Source organism: Daucus carota, chromosome 2 (assembly GCF_001625215.2).
Source record: "Daucus carota subsp. sativus chromosome 2, DH1 v3.0, whole genome shotgun sequence".
Taxonomy (NCBI): Eukaryota; Viridiplantae; Streptophyta; class Magnoliopsida; order Apiales; family Apiaceae; genus Daucus; species Daucus carota.
The window spans coordinates 33,522,311-33,538,928 of record NC_030382.2 but is presented as its reverse complement, the minus strand read 5'-3'; the positions used below and the strand labels follow the sequence as shown (position 1 = coordinate 33,538,928).

Genomic DNA, 16,618 nt, shown 5'->3' with positions numbered 1-16,618 from the left:
CCTGGCTCCTCCAGGTTCACTTCCACTTGAGCGCCTTTCTTGAAACATTCTCTTTCGATCTCTTCCGTGTTCACAGCTGCCATGATTTTTGTTTCACAGAAAGACTGTAACTGTGTGGTGGCTAGATCTTTGTACAAAGCTGCAAAAGTAATGGGGAGGATCAGAGGAAGATGAAAAGGGGAGGTGAAAATGACAAATACGTGTAAAGGAAGTTTTGTTTTTAATATTTTGTTTTTCTGTATTTGTCGAATTATCAATCTTTTTTGTATTGGTACAATGTATAAATTTCAGTCGGAACTCGGAAGCAATGTATACTGTGTTCATGTGTACACAGTATTTAAATAAAAAATTGACTAACTTACGCTTTATACCCCATAAGTTTAAGTGTTTTATGATTTGGTCTTAAACAAAATTTTTTATCAATACGCACCCTGATATCTAAAAAGAGTTGACTCTTAAAATTAACGGTTGTAGGGATAAAATAGTAATTTTGTAGACTTCCTTCTACTTCTTCTTTCCATACAAAATTACCGTTTTACCCTGCAGCTGTTAGTTTTAACAGTCAACTTGACGAAATATGATCAGATTGGTGCATATCGAAACACTTTTTAAATATTAGGATGCATATTGATAACAAATTTTATTTGAGACCAAATCGAAAAAGCGTTAAGCTTATGGGGTTTAAAGTGTAAATTACTCTAAAAAGTTTATATAGATAAATTTTTTCCAAAGAATATTATTATTAATGGAATTGACAATTTTAAGCGCTCGCATGGGCGGACCTACACGGATACGTAGTAGGTTATGGAAGGATGAGCCCACACTCAATTCTTAGCACAAGCTTGTATTTATATATAGATTTAATTAATGCCCGACACAAATATACACCCTTGTCGGTGTTCTAAAAATCCCCGATTTAACCGATAAATCCCCGATTAATCCTCTGCAAGGTTGGCCACCGATCCGATTTTTGAAATCCGATTAATCCTTATATATATTTCATAATCGAAGTATATGTGATAAATTATTAAAATTAAAATACTATGTTACTTTAAATATGAATAATTATAGAGTTTATGAATATAGTAAATATATTAGTTACTAAATAGCTAATATAATAATAACTAAATATTATATAATATTTTAATATTAAAATAAACCCGATTTTAACTCCGATTAATCCTTCCGATTAATCTCCGATTTCCGATTAATCCTTGAATCGGTACCTCAACCGATTAGGTCCGATTCCCGATTTCTGTAACACTGACCCTTGTTAATATTAGTATCGGACACGTGCATTATATAAATATTGACACAAAAATATACATCCTTATTAAAATTAGTATCGAACACGTGCATTATATAAATATTTTATATAAACCAAGTCCATTAAAGTCCATCAAAATTATAATTGGATTAGTCAATATATATATATATATAAAGGAGGATGCGAGCGTCTCTAGGATTGTTCGATTCAGTCTTCTAAATTTTCTTGAATTTCGGAGATAAAATATAATTATAATTCAAAAAATCAGGTCCAAAAATTCTAAAAGTAATACAATTCTTTTCTTATTTAATTCTAAAGATGATACAGTTCTTTTCTTATTTGGTATTTCTTATTAAACTAGAGACGCTCGCATCCTCCTTTATATATATATATTGATTCTAAAGATGATACAATAGTATTTCTTATTGAATTCTAAAGATGATACAATTTTTTTCTTATTTATTCAAACTAATAATAATAGATAAAATACAATTTATATTTAAGATATGTAAAGTAATATATACAATTCTTATTTTCGATAAGATATATTGAAGATATGTTTAACCGGAACACGATTGAAAATAACTTTTATGGAATTATAATATTATTTCGTATCAAAATTTATAAAAAAGATTATTTATTAGTATTGTGTTTAAGGGGAGGGCGGCCCAAATTAATTTTTACCTAAATAATAATATTTTTTTATTATTATTATGTTTGACAGGAAAGTAGCTAAAACAATTTTTTTGTCTAAATTTAAAAAAAATTCATAACGTCGCCGCGAAGCGCGGCTTTTTTCGCTAGTTTATATTAAAGTGAAAACATAGTAAGGTACTTTGTGTAATAGTATGTAGACGCATGTTCTTTATTCATATAGTTTAATAATAATCTAATAGTATATTATATCCTGTTTTTTGTAAAATTTTTATTTAACTTATTGCGTTCTCAATAAAATTTATTCCCGCATTTGTCACTGCTTGCCATCCCAGTCATTTATGGAGATTCAACACGAGTGTCATTTCATGATCCTTTGATGCTTTTTTGACATCCCAATCAAATTTGCTTTTACATACATTTAAATATATATTTATTTATATGAAGAAAGTGAATAATATGCGCGTGTGTGTTTAACGTATTTTGTTGCATTACAAGTGTCTGTATAATGTGAAAATTCTAGGAGTTTAACGACGTATAAATAGAACTGAAGTTTCAGCCATCTCAGAGCGAAACATTGCCAAGAGGCCATTAGTTAAGTTTCTAAAGGACTTTTAAGATTGAGTAGTAGCTCGTTAGACTTACGGAGGACTCTTCGAAGTTTAATTTTCAATATTTGTCAAGAGATAGTGAATGGGGGTGTAAGATTGTTAGATTGTCTTGTTTTGGTCTTGATATTATGGAGAAAAAAAGGATTGTTAGATTGTCTTATTCTGATATTGATACAGTTGGGAACAAAAAGTTCTCGTTCAAAAGGGATTCACAATGAGTTGGTATCTTCTGTCTGATATTCTGTTTTCACGTAACTCTCCTATAAATGATGTAATTTTAGCCGAAGACACTAAATTCCTCTCTTATAAGCAATATTGCTGGAAAGAACAGGCTTACCTCGTGGAAATCCTGGTTCTCTCGTTGTCTCTGGGGCGACGTTTTTCTTCCAATGGATTAGAAGAAGTCGATGGATTTTGGATTGTTACTCGGTCTTGAGACTTAAATAACCTCGTCGGTCTCATGTCTTTTTTTACTTCTTCCATGTGCCACGTTGAGTTTCAACTTCTACCTCCGAAAGACGGGTGGAGTCGGCTTCATCGAGGCGTCTCCTTCTTCTTCCATGTTTTGTGTTTGCAAAAGTATTAGAGCATTTGGTCTCTGTCTAGAGAAGCTAACACTTGAATAAGCCACCAATGCCCACAGATAAATATTTTCTCAGGACCAAACACCACAAAAACGTAAATATACAAACACAAAATCTGAGCCAGGTTAGCTCCCAAAAAACATACAACTAAATTTAAACATGTGAAACTCTCAGAAACCAAATATGTAAACAAGGCACATTCATTAAATAACAGTACAGGCTTATACTCTATCTACTGAAGTCACCACGACAAACTAAAAGATAAGGAAGAGATAAGCCGAGGATAAGAGGGTACAACGAGAACCGGAAAAAAGAAAGAAAAAAAACACCAAGTGAGATCCCAGCCCATAGGTCTACCGGGAGAGACTAAAGTACCATATTAACCAGCTGTCATCATTTTGGATTTTCATCCTGTTTATGGAATGACACGTAGGTCTTATGAAATTCCATTTGAACTTGCCTACTTTCTACAAGTCACTAAAATAGTGAAATATCATCACACTTGCCAAGGGGTAGCTACCAGGGCAGTAAACTCAAGTTCAGCATTCCTGATGCTATCATTAAGGCCACTGACTTTTGATTTCAAATGAGCAATCGTTGAATATTGTTCTGCCTTTTTTGACAAAGCCAAGGCACACTCTTCTTGCAGCAAACGTATGCGATTCTGTATATCTTTAATGTTTAAGTCGATCATTGACTGATCATGGTCTATTTCCTCGATTTGATCGGTAGTTTCCTTTGCCTTGGCCACAAATCCTTCAACCTTGTCCTTGGCTGATAGCAACTGCAAGAAACGATCCCGTACCACATTGACCATAAACCCATCATTTTCCAGATCAAGAAGAGTTTCCAGAGCATCCTCTATAGTGTTTCTAGGGCAATCAGGTTGCAAGTTGGATGCCATTTTAAACACATTGGAGAAGTTAACCATTGAAGCTATTGCAGCACCTTCACGAGAACTCTCTCTTTGTGAGAACAAAGACTGAAAGTGTGGAGTCTGTGGCACCAGGCGAAACGCCTCTTCACTTTCGAGGGAGTTCCACAGAGAGTAGTTGGTCTTAGCAAATGGCCAATTCTGATCATCACACTGAGAGGGTAGGACAACAATATCTTTACTAAAATTTGTAATACATTGCTTCTCAACATTCCTACCCTGTGAGACACCTGCAGAAACAACAAATATATCAAAATAACAGCTATACATGTGAGCAAGTGCCTTTTTAATATGAACACTAGCTTACTAGTGGCATCAGCAGTCTTTGGACAGTCCAACCACATGCGAAGAGGTTGATCATCAGACATATGTAAAGACGACCGGACAGTGGACGTTTCTGCTTCTTTCACTGAACTACCCTTTCCATCAACCTCTGTCACGATTTTAGCACTTAAGTCTTCGGAATCTGTGGGAGGCAAACATAAACAATTGATTTAAATAACAATGAAACGGATATAACCGGTGACCTAAAAAGATTCAACAGACAAATTTATATGTCAATATCTGACTGGGCATATAATAAGTGTAATTAGTACTTCTAATTGGATGGAATTTAAAGGAGTGAGTGAAACAAAACTTTTACTGCTGGTAAGAATTTGTTGCCCTGTACTCCAATCCTATATATATAAAATAGATCATAATTCCACGTATACAAGTATGAATGCTGATGCTTCATTGCTTCCTACTCATATCCTTAACAACAATAATCATTTAAAAATTGCCCCATTTACAAAATAATCACAAAAAGTTGTTGCCCTATATCATCATCACGGTCTTCCTTCTCTTCCTCTAAGTTTTCTTTGATATTTCATTCCCAGTAACCAAATAGACAGGAAGAATCTGTGGGATGGTCAAATCCTTGCCTCCAATCCCAGAATCCAACCAATAGACTAAGGTTAGAAGGATACATACACATACTCTAGTCCAAACATAGAAAGACATCTCATTTAAAAATCTCAACCTTCAATATATTTTATAATATATTCTGATACGATGTAGCCTCGCAAAACAGAACAAATAAGCTAATGGTTACAAGATAAAGTTAGGTGCTTATTCATAAACTGACTGGGTCCCCAATAAATAACATGACAAGATTCCACCCCTTATAAAGAAGTGAACTTAGGTTATATAAATCACGTAGCTTAAAGTCCATGTTAGTTGTACGACAGGGACTTTGCGTACCTTGATTTGGAGATTCAGCATCTATGATTGGTGTTCTCCTTCCTCTTTTTGAAGAATCTCTTGCTTGTTTTCCAACTGAAACCTGAATACCTTTTTTGCTTTGAAGTTTATCTTTTTTTGCAGGATAAACTTCAGTCTTGCTGCTCGATTTACTTTTTTTATCTACTAAACCATTTAAGATCTTTTTATCAACTCCAATCATTTCCTTACTGTTCACAGAACCGTCCACCTTTTTTGCCTTCAGTCCTACCACAACCGGAAATACAACTTCTCCCAAAGACCTGTTTTGAGCAGTAACACCTCCATTCGGCATTGCAACTTCAGGGCCTTTTGCCAAGTTCTTGCCTCCATTCAGCTGACCAACTTCCAGACTCTTTTGCAACTTGGGTGGTCTTCCCCTTTTCCTTTTCCCAGTGCTCTCTACCTGTCGTTCAAGTTGATCAGCCTCCTACAAGCATAAGAGCCATCATGAAGTATTTAAACAAAGCTAAAACAAATGTTTGAAGTTCAACCTCTGAGTAGCATATTTAGCTAGCTCAACAGTAACCATTATAGTAAACAGGCATTGGTTTGACGGTCCATCTTTGTGACAGACTGAATATCTATTCAAGGCATTCCTTGAAAACTTACACTTGAAGCAATTGTGGAATACAAGAAGCGTATCACTATAACACTAGTTTACACACTCATACCTTGATTCCCTCTACTGGTGGATTATGAACTAGATGCTCGCCTCCAGAAAGATCTAGCACGACTTCAGCAGGGTGAGAAAGGATTTCAGCCTGGCTGCCTTCTATTACTTCTTTCTCTGGATTACGAGTGATTGGAACTTCTGTAACAGAGTCTTTCTGAACAAAATTTTCTTCAGTACAATTAACAGCATAACCGTTTTTATCTGCAGAGACAACAAACAATGTCATTAAACAGCTATGAACAGTGATGTTTTCTAGTCATTCCAGATCCCCTATGTACCTCCTTGTGTTTCTGGATTGCTTATTAGAGCTATTGGCAGCACTTTGCTGTTCCTCCCTAATTGTTCTGATGTATAATGTTCTAGTTCATCAAATCCTTTATCTGGAGAAAGCAAAGTACTAACCAGATTTGTCATCTGTTGAGGGATATGGACATGTTTAACCAAAAAACTTGTAGAGCACAAGTGAAATACCTCCAGCCAGAGTTAGTGGCTTACCAATCCGTGATTTTGGTGGCCTCCCAACGCTTCTTTTTGAATGCTGTGGAGCATGGTACTCAGGTTCATCAACCTTGTGACGTTTAGTCCTCTGAAGTACCAATCAGAATGTATCAATCAGTCAATGATCCAGCAAAAAGCCATTTCATACCAGCATGTGTTTGTTAGTAAATGAATAAATTAAGCATCGTTGTCCCATCTGATTGGTGTTCATTACACCAAATGCCCAATGATGTCAACTCTCATACATGAATCATATACATAGTTTATACTTTTCATCATCTTTACACACGATTACAATGCAAGTCAAAAATGATTTGAAAGCAAGGATTCAAAGATAAAAAATATGTAGGTGATATCTACTCAGCTGACGAGACAGACATATAACTTTTACACGATAACCGACTGTTGGAAACAGGCTCACTTATATTACAGCAACAAGCTCCATAAGTACGTAAATTGCTTAGAATCCTGAGATTAACCACACAGGTATAAACTAGGAATGCTCTCTGATAAGTGAAAAATTAAATGAACTACTAAACAGGGAGGTCCGTTTTGTTAATTAGATAGATAATAAAGAGTTTTCCACGGGCACTAAGAAGACTTGGACACAGAATCGGTAAACTAGATCTTATGTGATATCGTTCCAGCACCAGAGGATATAGTAACCAGGGATCAGTGTATGCAAGGACTGGAGATTACTTATTATAAGATGGCATGATTTAATTCGGAGGAATTATATACAGAAGTGAAAAAATCAGCTTATTAGTAAGCCTAAGATAAGATATACTAGTACTAAGTACTAGTCTAACTTGAAGACAATGTTTGCCAATTGCCATGACCTTTTACTTTAAATGCATTTGTCAGTCCTTCAAAAACAAATTACAGCTGATGTGTCATCTCTGTATCACATGAATCATGCTAAAAGGATATACTAAAGAAAAATCAATGAAATAGCATTCACTTACAGCTCTCTTTCCTCGCGAGAAATTCTCTGATGGCAGATTAAATTTGGACTGCTCTATGTTACTGGTTCTAGCACCACCATTGGTTGAATTAGAAATTAAATGTATGTCATCACCTGAAGCTTTTACCAAAGATGAATACAAACGATCTTTTGGGAGAATTGGGAGATTGGAATTATTTGAATGTTCCATCTCCTTGGAAGGAGTGACCCACTCCGTTCTAATGTCCAGCGAATTTAAAAAATCAGCAGTTCTCGCTTCAGTCTGATGGACATTTAGGTTATCACTCTTTGCCAGTCCTTGATAATCCAGGGTGGTAGAGATATCCTAAAATACCAGAGTGCAATCAACATAAAACTTCTAGCTACTACTAGAGGGGAAAAACTATAACTGGATAACTTTAGAACAGAGGAATCACCATGACAAAGAATCTAGCTTCCTCAATGGAAATGCATAGCAATAAATTTTACCTCATAACTACTAGACACAAAACTACATGTAAAAGATTAATTGAGTGATTGCTGAGTATACACTTTCCAGGAGATGCAAAAGAGGTCATACCTGGGATGTACTAAACCAATTTCCCTCTTTCCACTCCATGTGCGGTCTTATTTCTGACTGACCAAGTAACCTCTCTTTCTTCATTTTGTTAAAGAAAACAAGATACTTATTATCAGGAAGTTCTTTAGTTAACACTCCACTCCACCAACCAAACTCAATGTACGCGTCCACCTTCTCTAACAGATCATAATTTTTCCCCTTCAACTGAGGAGGAGAAGGCCGAATATGAAGAGAATCAACTACCACTTTCAGAGACTCAGGTTCACCATTCTTCCCGAGGCACTGATACTCTACCAAGAAAGAGCCGTTTCCTGTGTCTTCTTGTACAATTGCCGGGAACCAAACTTCACTATGCTCTACTCTTGAAAAAGACACTTCTACCTTTTTTCCAATGCTAAATAGCAGCCCTGTTATTCTCTGTGTAAAATATCAGAACAGACGAAGAAACATCACAATCACAATATTCAATTTAGATTGATTGCAGATTAAGAATATCTCAAGACGTCAAGTGCCCAAGAAAGCTTTTAGGCTCCAGGTACAAAAATACACACAAGATTTGCTCGTCTTAAGAAATAGATGATTTTCTCTACTTGCACACAAGTTAAACCAATATTGCATCAATGTGAGTTATACAAGGCGAAAGGTGAGGCAAGACGACATGAATTTTCTATTTACTAACTCAGCAGCAAGAGGTCTGGCATTGCTACACATGGCGTTGCTACACAGTGTTGTTAAAATCATGATTAATCGCGATTAATCGCACCATTTCCGTTGTTGAATAACCAACTCATAGAAAATTAAATAATAAATTTCTTTAAAAGGGCCTCTGAGAAGCCTACATACATACGGAAAAGACTTTGTGTTGCTAACCAGATAACAAAAAGTCTCGATCTTTTAGATAGAAAATATGAGTGGAAGGAAATATATTAATAATCAAATTATCAAAGCTACACCTCGACATCTAAGTTAGTGCTAAATTTTGTGTAGTGTGGACTAATTGAGCAAAAAATAATTTTTGTGTAACATCCTTGCAACGATTAATGGGAGCACAACATTAACCATAAACTCTTCTTTTGTTTTGGTTGGGCTTTAATGAGAAAATATTCTTGGTTTTTCAAAGTTCATTATCAAACTAATAACAAAGATATACCGGAAAATAATAGATGATTAGCCAAAAATATATAACTGGAATAGTAGTATATAACTAACTAACTATATATATATATATATACATACATACATATATATATATATATTAGGGAGGTGGTATATATACATGATTACATATAAGTGGTTAAAAATAGAAGAAAAAAGGATTACAAGATGAGAAGGGAAAAAAAGAAGAGAATTCATTACCTAACGTCACCGAACTTGGTCTAAAACGTGCCGAACTCGGCCAAACTTGGTGAAAAACTCGCTGAGAACGTCCTTTGCGGCATTATGAAAAGGCTGTGTTATGAATTTAGGGTTTGTCTTCAGTCGTCGGGTTCTTTTTTATTTATAACAACTTCTTAGAAGATATATGAGCTTGATGTTGGCCTTTGCGCTGATTTGAAATATGGGCTTGATGTTGGGCTTTGGGTTGTTTTGCTGCATTTATTAAGCGGAAATTGTAAATTTAGTGTTTGTCCTCACATTTGTTTTTCTCTATAACAAGGGCCAATGGCGTAAAACATATGTGGGCTTAGGATTGGGCTCTATTTATATAGCAGCTCCCAGTGTTATCGAAAGCATTAAGCGCACCGGCGCAAAACTCTCTGGAGCCTAGGCGCAAAGCGCAAAGCGCAAGAGCAAGGTGCGCGCTTCTTTAAAGCTAGGCACATGTTTCACAAATTTTTTTATTTATTATTTAGGATATATGTATATAGGTTTATAACATAATTTATACTTCATAATATATTTAATAGCACTTTAAGCCAAAAATCACTTAATTTATCCTTTATAATATATTAAATAATACTTTTAGGGGGGAAAACAATCCTAAAATTAAATATTAAAATTCAAAATTTATGTTCCATAGGCAGAATTCCAGGCTTCCAGCTCCCAACAGTTAGATATTTTATCAATCTTCAGCAAAGTCATCTTCACTGAAGTCTACATCTTCAAAATCCTAATCTGAGTCATCTGACTCTTCATCATGTATTAAAGTGTTCTCTTTAAATTCAAACTCATGTTCTTCTTCTTCATCGTCCTCATCTATTAAACGTCGAGGCCTCTTATTTGGGCCTAGAATTCTTTTTTTCTGTTATGGGTTAGTACTTTTGAGCCTTAAAAGTGACCCAAAATTCTTTTTTTGTTATGGGTTAGTACTTTTGGGCCTTGAAAGTGGCCCCATAACATTAAATGTCTTATTATGTGCTTAGCTTCGCTAAAGCGCGCTTTTCTACTGCTTCGTGCTTAAGCGCGCTTTGTGCTTCAAGGCTAAAAGCGTGCGCTTGATTGAAGTTGCTTCGCCTCGACATATATGAGGCACTAAGGGCGCGCTTTGCGCCTAAGCGCTCGCCTAGGCACGCTTTTCACAACACTGGCAGGTGCAAGTTGTCCTTGCAGCCTGTAGAACAAATATGACCTTGGTATAACAAAATATAAATTCAGGACCTTTTTATGTATAACTAGGCTAAAACAAATATGACCTTGGTATTGGGCTTTCGGCTGTTTTGGCTCTTGTTTTTAAATTTAGCACCTCGGCCCATACGGGCCTCACTTGCACCTTGCAAACGTTGTGCCTCTCAATTTGGTTCAAGTTTTAAGGCGTGCTCATCATTAAAGTGGATTGCGTCATGGTCAGACCAAGCCGGCCAAAGTTAACCTCACTGTGGTGACAACATTGGGTTTTTGGATGGAGATATGGTTGGATATTGTAGCTCACTACAGTTAATTGCATAGACTTGTGCAATAAAATAATAATAAATGATAATCTTCAGTGTTTAGTCCAAATTCCAAAGAATTCAAAAAGCAAGAACGATAAGAATCTATGACGTTTATAACTATGGTCACATGACATTATTTAATAATTACCATAACAAGATACGACTATTAGATTTTCACTCATTATTGGAAAAATAGACTACTATACACATCACTTCCACTTAATTTATTATATAATTCCTTTTCATTAGAGTAAGTATCACCGTTAGATTCATAATTTCCAAAAGAGGGTTAGTTACATAACTCGCTTTCAGTTCATGAGCATCGACCCGCTCGGCTCGGTCTACACGCTTCACATCAAACTAACTCATTGAAGTGGTTTGGTTTTTAGTAAATCGCAATCAATTTTTCTCCTGTAACTAAACCGGATAAAAGAATGGTTTGGTCTAGTCCAATCAGTTAATAATCTTCAATCAAACCTAGCACATGAAGATTCATCACGCACATATCTTAATAAATAAGACCGGTTCGGTTCAAATGGTTCCAACAGTAGAATACATTTATTACTTTTCCAAACAAACATCAGCATTTCCAAATAAACACACAAATATATATATAAAGAACACAATGAAACTTACAGAATTGCAAGGACTGTATGATACCTGATTTTTTTTAGGCCGGGTCCATTTCCCATTAATCCAATCGCGATGAAGCCGTAAATCCCCAGCTGGAAACACAATCAAATCCGGGGGGTTTGAAAACGTGACCTCAAATCTCGAATTCCCCTCAAACACATTAGTAATCACACCAGTCCACCACCCATCTTTGTAAAAAGCATCCACAGCATCATCAAGCTGAAAAGATTGAATCTTTTGAATTTCTTGAGGGGGAATAGGCCTCACAAGGCTACAATTCACAAATTCCTTCAAGGGTTTCGCAGAATTCTCATCCAAAAGAGTTTCATACTGGACATAAAATTGATTAGGCCTCTTCCTCGGAAAAGGGTCGATAATTTTTGCAAGATACCAAGCACCAGTGAAGCCCTCTTCCTCAGATGTGACTTCCACACGAGCGTTTTTTGTGAATTTAGAAGAGCTATCTATACCCATTGCCCTTGTTTTTAGAGCATTTGTTGCACAAGCTAAACCCTAGGGGTTATTTCTCTCTAATTTTTTTCACTTTTAATTGCTTTTTACACAAAATATTACTCCCTCCGTCCCTATTTATCTGTCCACTTTGAAAGTAAAAATTTGTCCCTATTTATCTGTCTATTTATACTTTCAAAACTAATTTAATGATAGTTTTTCAAATATATCTCCCTAATTTCAATTTTCAAGGCTTGACTTATTTAAAATTTGGTTGAATTCATGTTTTCAAGACATAAAGTAGGGGTATTCCACCATTTTCAAGATATTAATTAGAGGTATTTAATGAAAAAGTTCATACAATCAATTATTCCTTGGTATGCGTTTTTTTTTCAAAATGGACAGATAAAAAGGGACGGAGGGAGTACAAATTTATTTACTCGCACTTCGTTGGTCATGTGATGTTGCGTCATTGTTGTTGGGGGATGGATAAGGATTGTTGAAAGTGAAACAAAGGACAACAGAGCTTTGTGTTTGGTTAGTTCGGGGCGGATATCATCTTAATTTCATCTCGGGATTTGTGGGATATTTGAATATTGCGATTTTATCTTTAAGATCGAGTTGGTTAAAGCGGTGAATTATTTAAAAAGATTTGATCGGAGAAAATATAAGGGAAGATAGATTTTTTTGTCACCCAACTTATTATTTCTTTAGAAACCTACCACTGAACTATAATTTTTTTCTTTTTTGTCACTAATGTTAGGTTCGGACTTTTTTTTGTCACTAACGTTAGGTTCGGATTTGATTATTAACACTATGTTATTTTTTTGGTATTATTAAAATATAGTGTTAGTCTGCAATATAATGGCGATCTGATATGTGTCTATATCTTAGTGTCCTAGGTAGTTTACCTTGGAGGACGAGAGTTGGACACGCATTTTGAGACTCCAAAAAATTTCAAAAATTATTTTATTTTATTTTTTTTGAATAAAATTTAATGTTGGTTTTTTTTTCCTTAAAAAAACGTTGGATTTTTTTTGTCACTAACGTTATGTTTTGATTTGATTATTAACAATATGTTATTTTTTTAGCATTATAAAAACATAGTGGTAGTCTGCAATATTATAATGATATGATATGTGTCTATAACATTATATACAGTCATCTATATGTCCCTTAGCTAGTTTACCATGAAGTATGAGAGTTTAACAGGCATTTTAAGAACCTAAAAAATTTAGTTTTATGAATTATTTTAAGACTTCACAAATATATAGTATCACTTGACTTTATAGTTCTTTACCACTACTTGTCACGTATTTTAAGGTTCCCACTTTTTATAAATATAGTTCCATAAGTTAATTTTGAGATTTCCTTTATGAGTAAAAAAAATTTGTACTCTCGTCCTCTAAGATAAACTACCTAGGACACATATGGAGTACTACATATAAAGATATAGACACAGATCACGATTATATTGCAGACTACCGAAAAATAAATTTCCGAAAAATATCGTTTAGATGGTCGAAAAATTTAAATAAAGGCCTGATTTTAATTAAATATAATAAAATTTCCCAAAATGCCCCTTTAAAAGTTAACGGTAACGGCAGAAGATAACGGAAAGGGTGCAAAGTGTCTACGGATTAAAAGTAAGGGGCTGCATAGTGTTTATTCCAAAACTATTAGGTGCAATGTGCAACATGCTGAAATCAAAGGGGTGCCAAATGCAATTAACTTTAAAAAGAATAACATAGTGTTAATAATCAAATCCGAACCTAACGTTAGTGACAAAAAAAAAATCCGAACCTAACATTAGTGGCAAAAAAGAAAAAAATTATAGTTCAGTGGTAGGTTTCTAAACAAATAATAAGTTGGGTGGCAAAAAAATCTATTTTCCCAAAATATAAATGTTCATTAAATAGATATTCCAGGTTTTTCAAATTTTAAGCTCAAAATGGTAGTATATTTTTTAAAAAAAATAGGTTTCATTAAATTAACATCGGCGTTACCATCGAGTTTTAAAATTCAGTTTTGAACATTAACTTCAAAGTGTTACATTTTCTTCGGAAAAGAATTGACTTGTTACACGATGTTTCTACCTTTTTTATTATAAATGAAAATTTCCCTCGAGTTCCAAAAAATATTGAATGCTTAAAATTCGCTTACATTTATTATGAGGATAATTATGACCATTTTGTTTGATCTCGAATATCTTTATTTATTAAAATTTATTTTTTTTCAAAAAATAATAATTCAATAATGAAATGCGATACGACATCTACACGCAATCGAAATTGAAGAAACACATAATTATATCGTTGTTAGAAACCTTCCTTTTTAGGTTGGCAACAAAACGATTGATTGAATAGATAATGTACATGTTGAAATAGTTGAAAATATCTTACTATTGTTTTGACCAATCTATTGTATATGTATAACCATACAAACTCTTATCACTGAATCAACACCATAAAAATCCAGCATATCAATAATCCCGAACATGATGACAAGAGAAAAACTCAAACAAAAACCAAACTCTCATAAAAACAAAAAAAGAAACTCAAATAAATTAGGAACTTATTGAAAAAAAAACAAGAGACGGAACATGAATAATAAAAAAAGAAAATATTGGGGTTTTCCACCGGTGCAAGTCATTGGAAGTCCCTCAAATAATAGAAAAGGGCAGAGAAAATTTTAAGGTTTTTTTTAGAGAGGGCAGATTTTATTAAAGTTTATTTCTTATTTATTTTTATAAAAATAAAATATTCTAAATAATATTTTAATTATGGCAGTCATTTTTTGTACTGCATATATACATGTAAGCTAAGATTAGTTTTCGAAAAAAAGTTAATTCTGTGAATAATTTTGGTTTTAAAATTTCTCTTTATAAATATAATATATATACTCTAATATAAATTACTAAACAAAAATTGAAACACAAACAAATAATTTTAGGAAAATGGAGATATTTAATTTGAAAAAAAGAATTGAGAGATGGGTCCTGGTCCCCAACAAGTGATTGCTGGGGGACCGTTATTTGGCATATGATTTTTCCACCGTTGGATACCTGGATGGACGGCTGGGATTAGAAGCTAGATTCGCCACGTCTAGCGGTTTTTAAGCGCTAGATGCTACACGTCTAGCGGTTAAAAACAGCTAGACGGTAGTATTTTACAATTTTTCTTTTAGTAGTCTAGCGCTTAAAAACCGCTAGACGTCTTGCAGTAGTTAAAGGAAACGAAACCAGAAGCGCACAAACGATCGAAACACAGTACTGAACTGACTAGGGCGATCAAGTGAGATCAAGTGTGATTCTGGTGATCACAAGCAAGCAATTTTATTCATGTTTCTTGACTACTCAGGTATAATCGATTATAACTGGTTCCACAGAGATGAAGCGATTTTATGTGTATATGCATTTCTATGTGTTTTTGACTGTATATGCATATCTATGTGTTTCATATGTGTTTCGATGTTGAATATGATATCTATGTGTTTGTGAATGTCTTGAAGACGGAATAAGGTGTAGCCAAATCAGAAAAAGCTTGGCTTGTGGTTGTGGTTATTTGGATTGTTGCGCTTAATGTGTTTGAATGAACTATGTTTCGACCGTTTGTGCGCTTTTGGTTTCGTTTCCTTTAACTGCTGCAAGACGTCTAGCGGTTTTTAAGCGCTAGACGTACTAAGGGTAAAATTGTAAAATACTACCGTCTAGCTGTTTTTAACCGCCAGACGTATAGCGTCTAGCGCTTAAAAACCGCTAGATGTGGCGAATCTAACTTCTAATCCCAGCCGTCCAGCTAGTCATCCAACGGTGGAAAAATCATATGCCAGATAACGGTCTCCCAGCAATCACTTGCTGGTGACCAGGACCCTTGAGAGATTTGTGGGCTCGAAGATGGACCCAAGTTAGCCCTCGACAAGATTTAGGTGGGTTTTGGTGGAGTCAAGTATTGCTTTTGAGTTTATTTTACTGAGGGCTCTGGTGAGTCCAATAGAGATTGGGCGGGTTGGATGATTTGACATAGAGATGGGTAATGACATTTGAGATGGATGATGTTGTATAAAACAAATTATAATATTAAATATATAAAATTAATTTATATTGTTACTACAGATTCAACAAATTTAACAAAATATCATTCAGGTCCAATTTAGCCAACTAATTTTAACCCGCTTCATTGAAGATGCTCTTATTATAATTTTAGTATTTAGTGGCACTCGGTTATAATAATTTCTAACTATACGTGTTGTAATGAGTTTGAGATGTTAATATATTAATTCTAAAATTAAGTTGTAGAAGTAGTTGTATTTTTTTTTTGAATATTTCAAATAATTATTATAAAATATATTATTTATATCATTTGTTTTCACAAATCAAAAATTGATAAAATAGTTATGTGTCTAAGTTCAATGTATAAAAAAATATTTGATTTTTGTGTCCAGAATCGGTGTGAAATGGTCCTAATTTTTGCTAGCAAGCTTGATGTGAGGCCTACCTCTCATTTACTCTCATGCTCATTAATTAGTATGTTCCTGCCTCTGTTTCGAAATAATAGTTTTATTAAATTTTTAATAGTTAAATTGACCGATTTTTAATTATAAATAAAAAACTTATTCTTTCATAATTTTTAAAAATGAAAATTTTAAAATAGATCAAA

General features: G+C 34.2%; 1 protein-coding gene across 5 annotated transcripts; it reads right to left on the bottom strand.

The window, feature by feature from the left end:
- Positions 1 to 3,300: 3,300 nt before the first annotated feature.
- Positions 3,301 to 12,063, bottom strand: LOC108209434 (DUF724 domain-containing protein 3). 5 transcript variants are annotated; one of them, XM_017380337.2, is made up of 9 exons: positions 11,538 to 12,063; positions 8,008 to 8,424; positions 7,450 to 7,773; positions 6,458 to 6,572; positions 6,265 to 6,366; positions 5,985 to 6,187; positions 5,293 to 5,716; positions 4,358 to 4,516; positions 3,301 to 4,280 (listed from the first exon to the last, which is right to left on the bottom strand). In XM_017380337.2, exons 1-9 carry the CDS (start codon positions 11,982 to 11,984, stop codon positions 3,613 to 3,615), a joined length of 2,859 nt encoding a protein of 952 aa, XP_017235826.1. In that variant the 5' UTR covers positions 11,985 to 12,063; the 3' UTR covers positions 3,301 to 3,612. The 5 variants fall into 5 exon arrangements, with proteins under 5 accessions (XP_017235826.1, XP_017235824.1, XP_017235825.1 ...); XM_017380335.2 differs by having other exon boundaries at positions 5,293 to 5,740; positions 11,538 to 12,062; XM_017380336.2 differs by having other exon boundaries at positions 5,293 to 5,740; positions 6,482 to 6,572; positions 11,538 to 12,062.
- Between the last annotated feature and the right edge of the window lie 4,555 nt (positions 12,064 to 16,618).

Bases quoted from the DNA above. Each gene is read 5' to 3' on its own strand.
- LOC108209434 (XM_017380335.2), bottom strand. From the start codon at position 11,984: ATGGGTATAGATAGCTCTTCTAAATTCACAAAAAACGCTCGTGTGGAA. The intron at 6,367-6,457 runs GTATTTCACTTG...TGCTTTCTCCAG, and splicing joins GCCACTAACTCTGGCTGGAG to ATAAAGGATTTGATGAACTA. The intron at 4,281-4,357 runs GTAAGCTAGTGT...TTGTTTCTGCAG, and splicing joins AAAGACTGCTGATGCCACTA to GTGTCTCACAGGGTAGGAAT.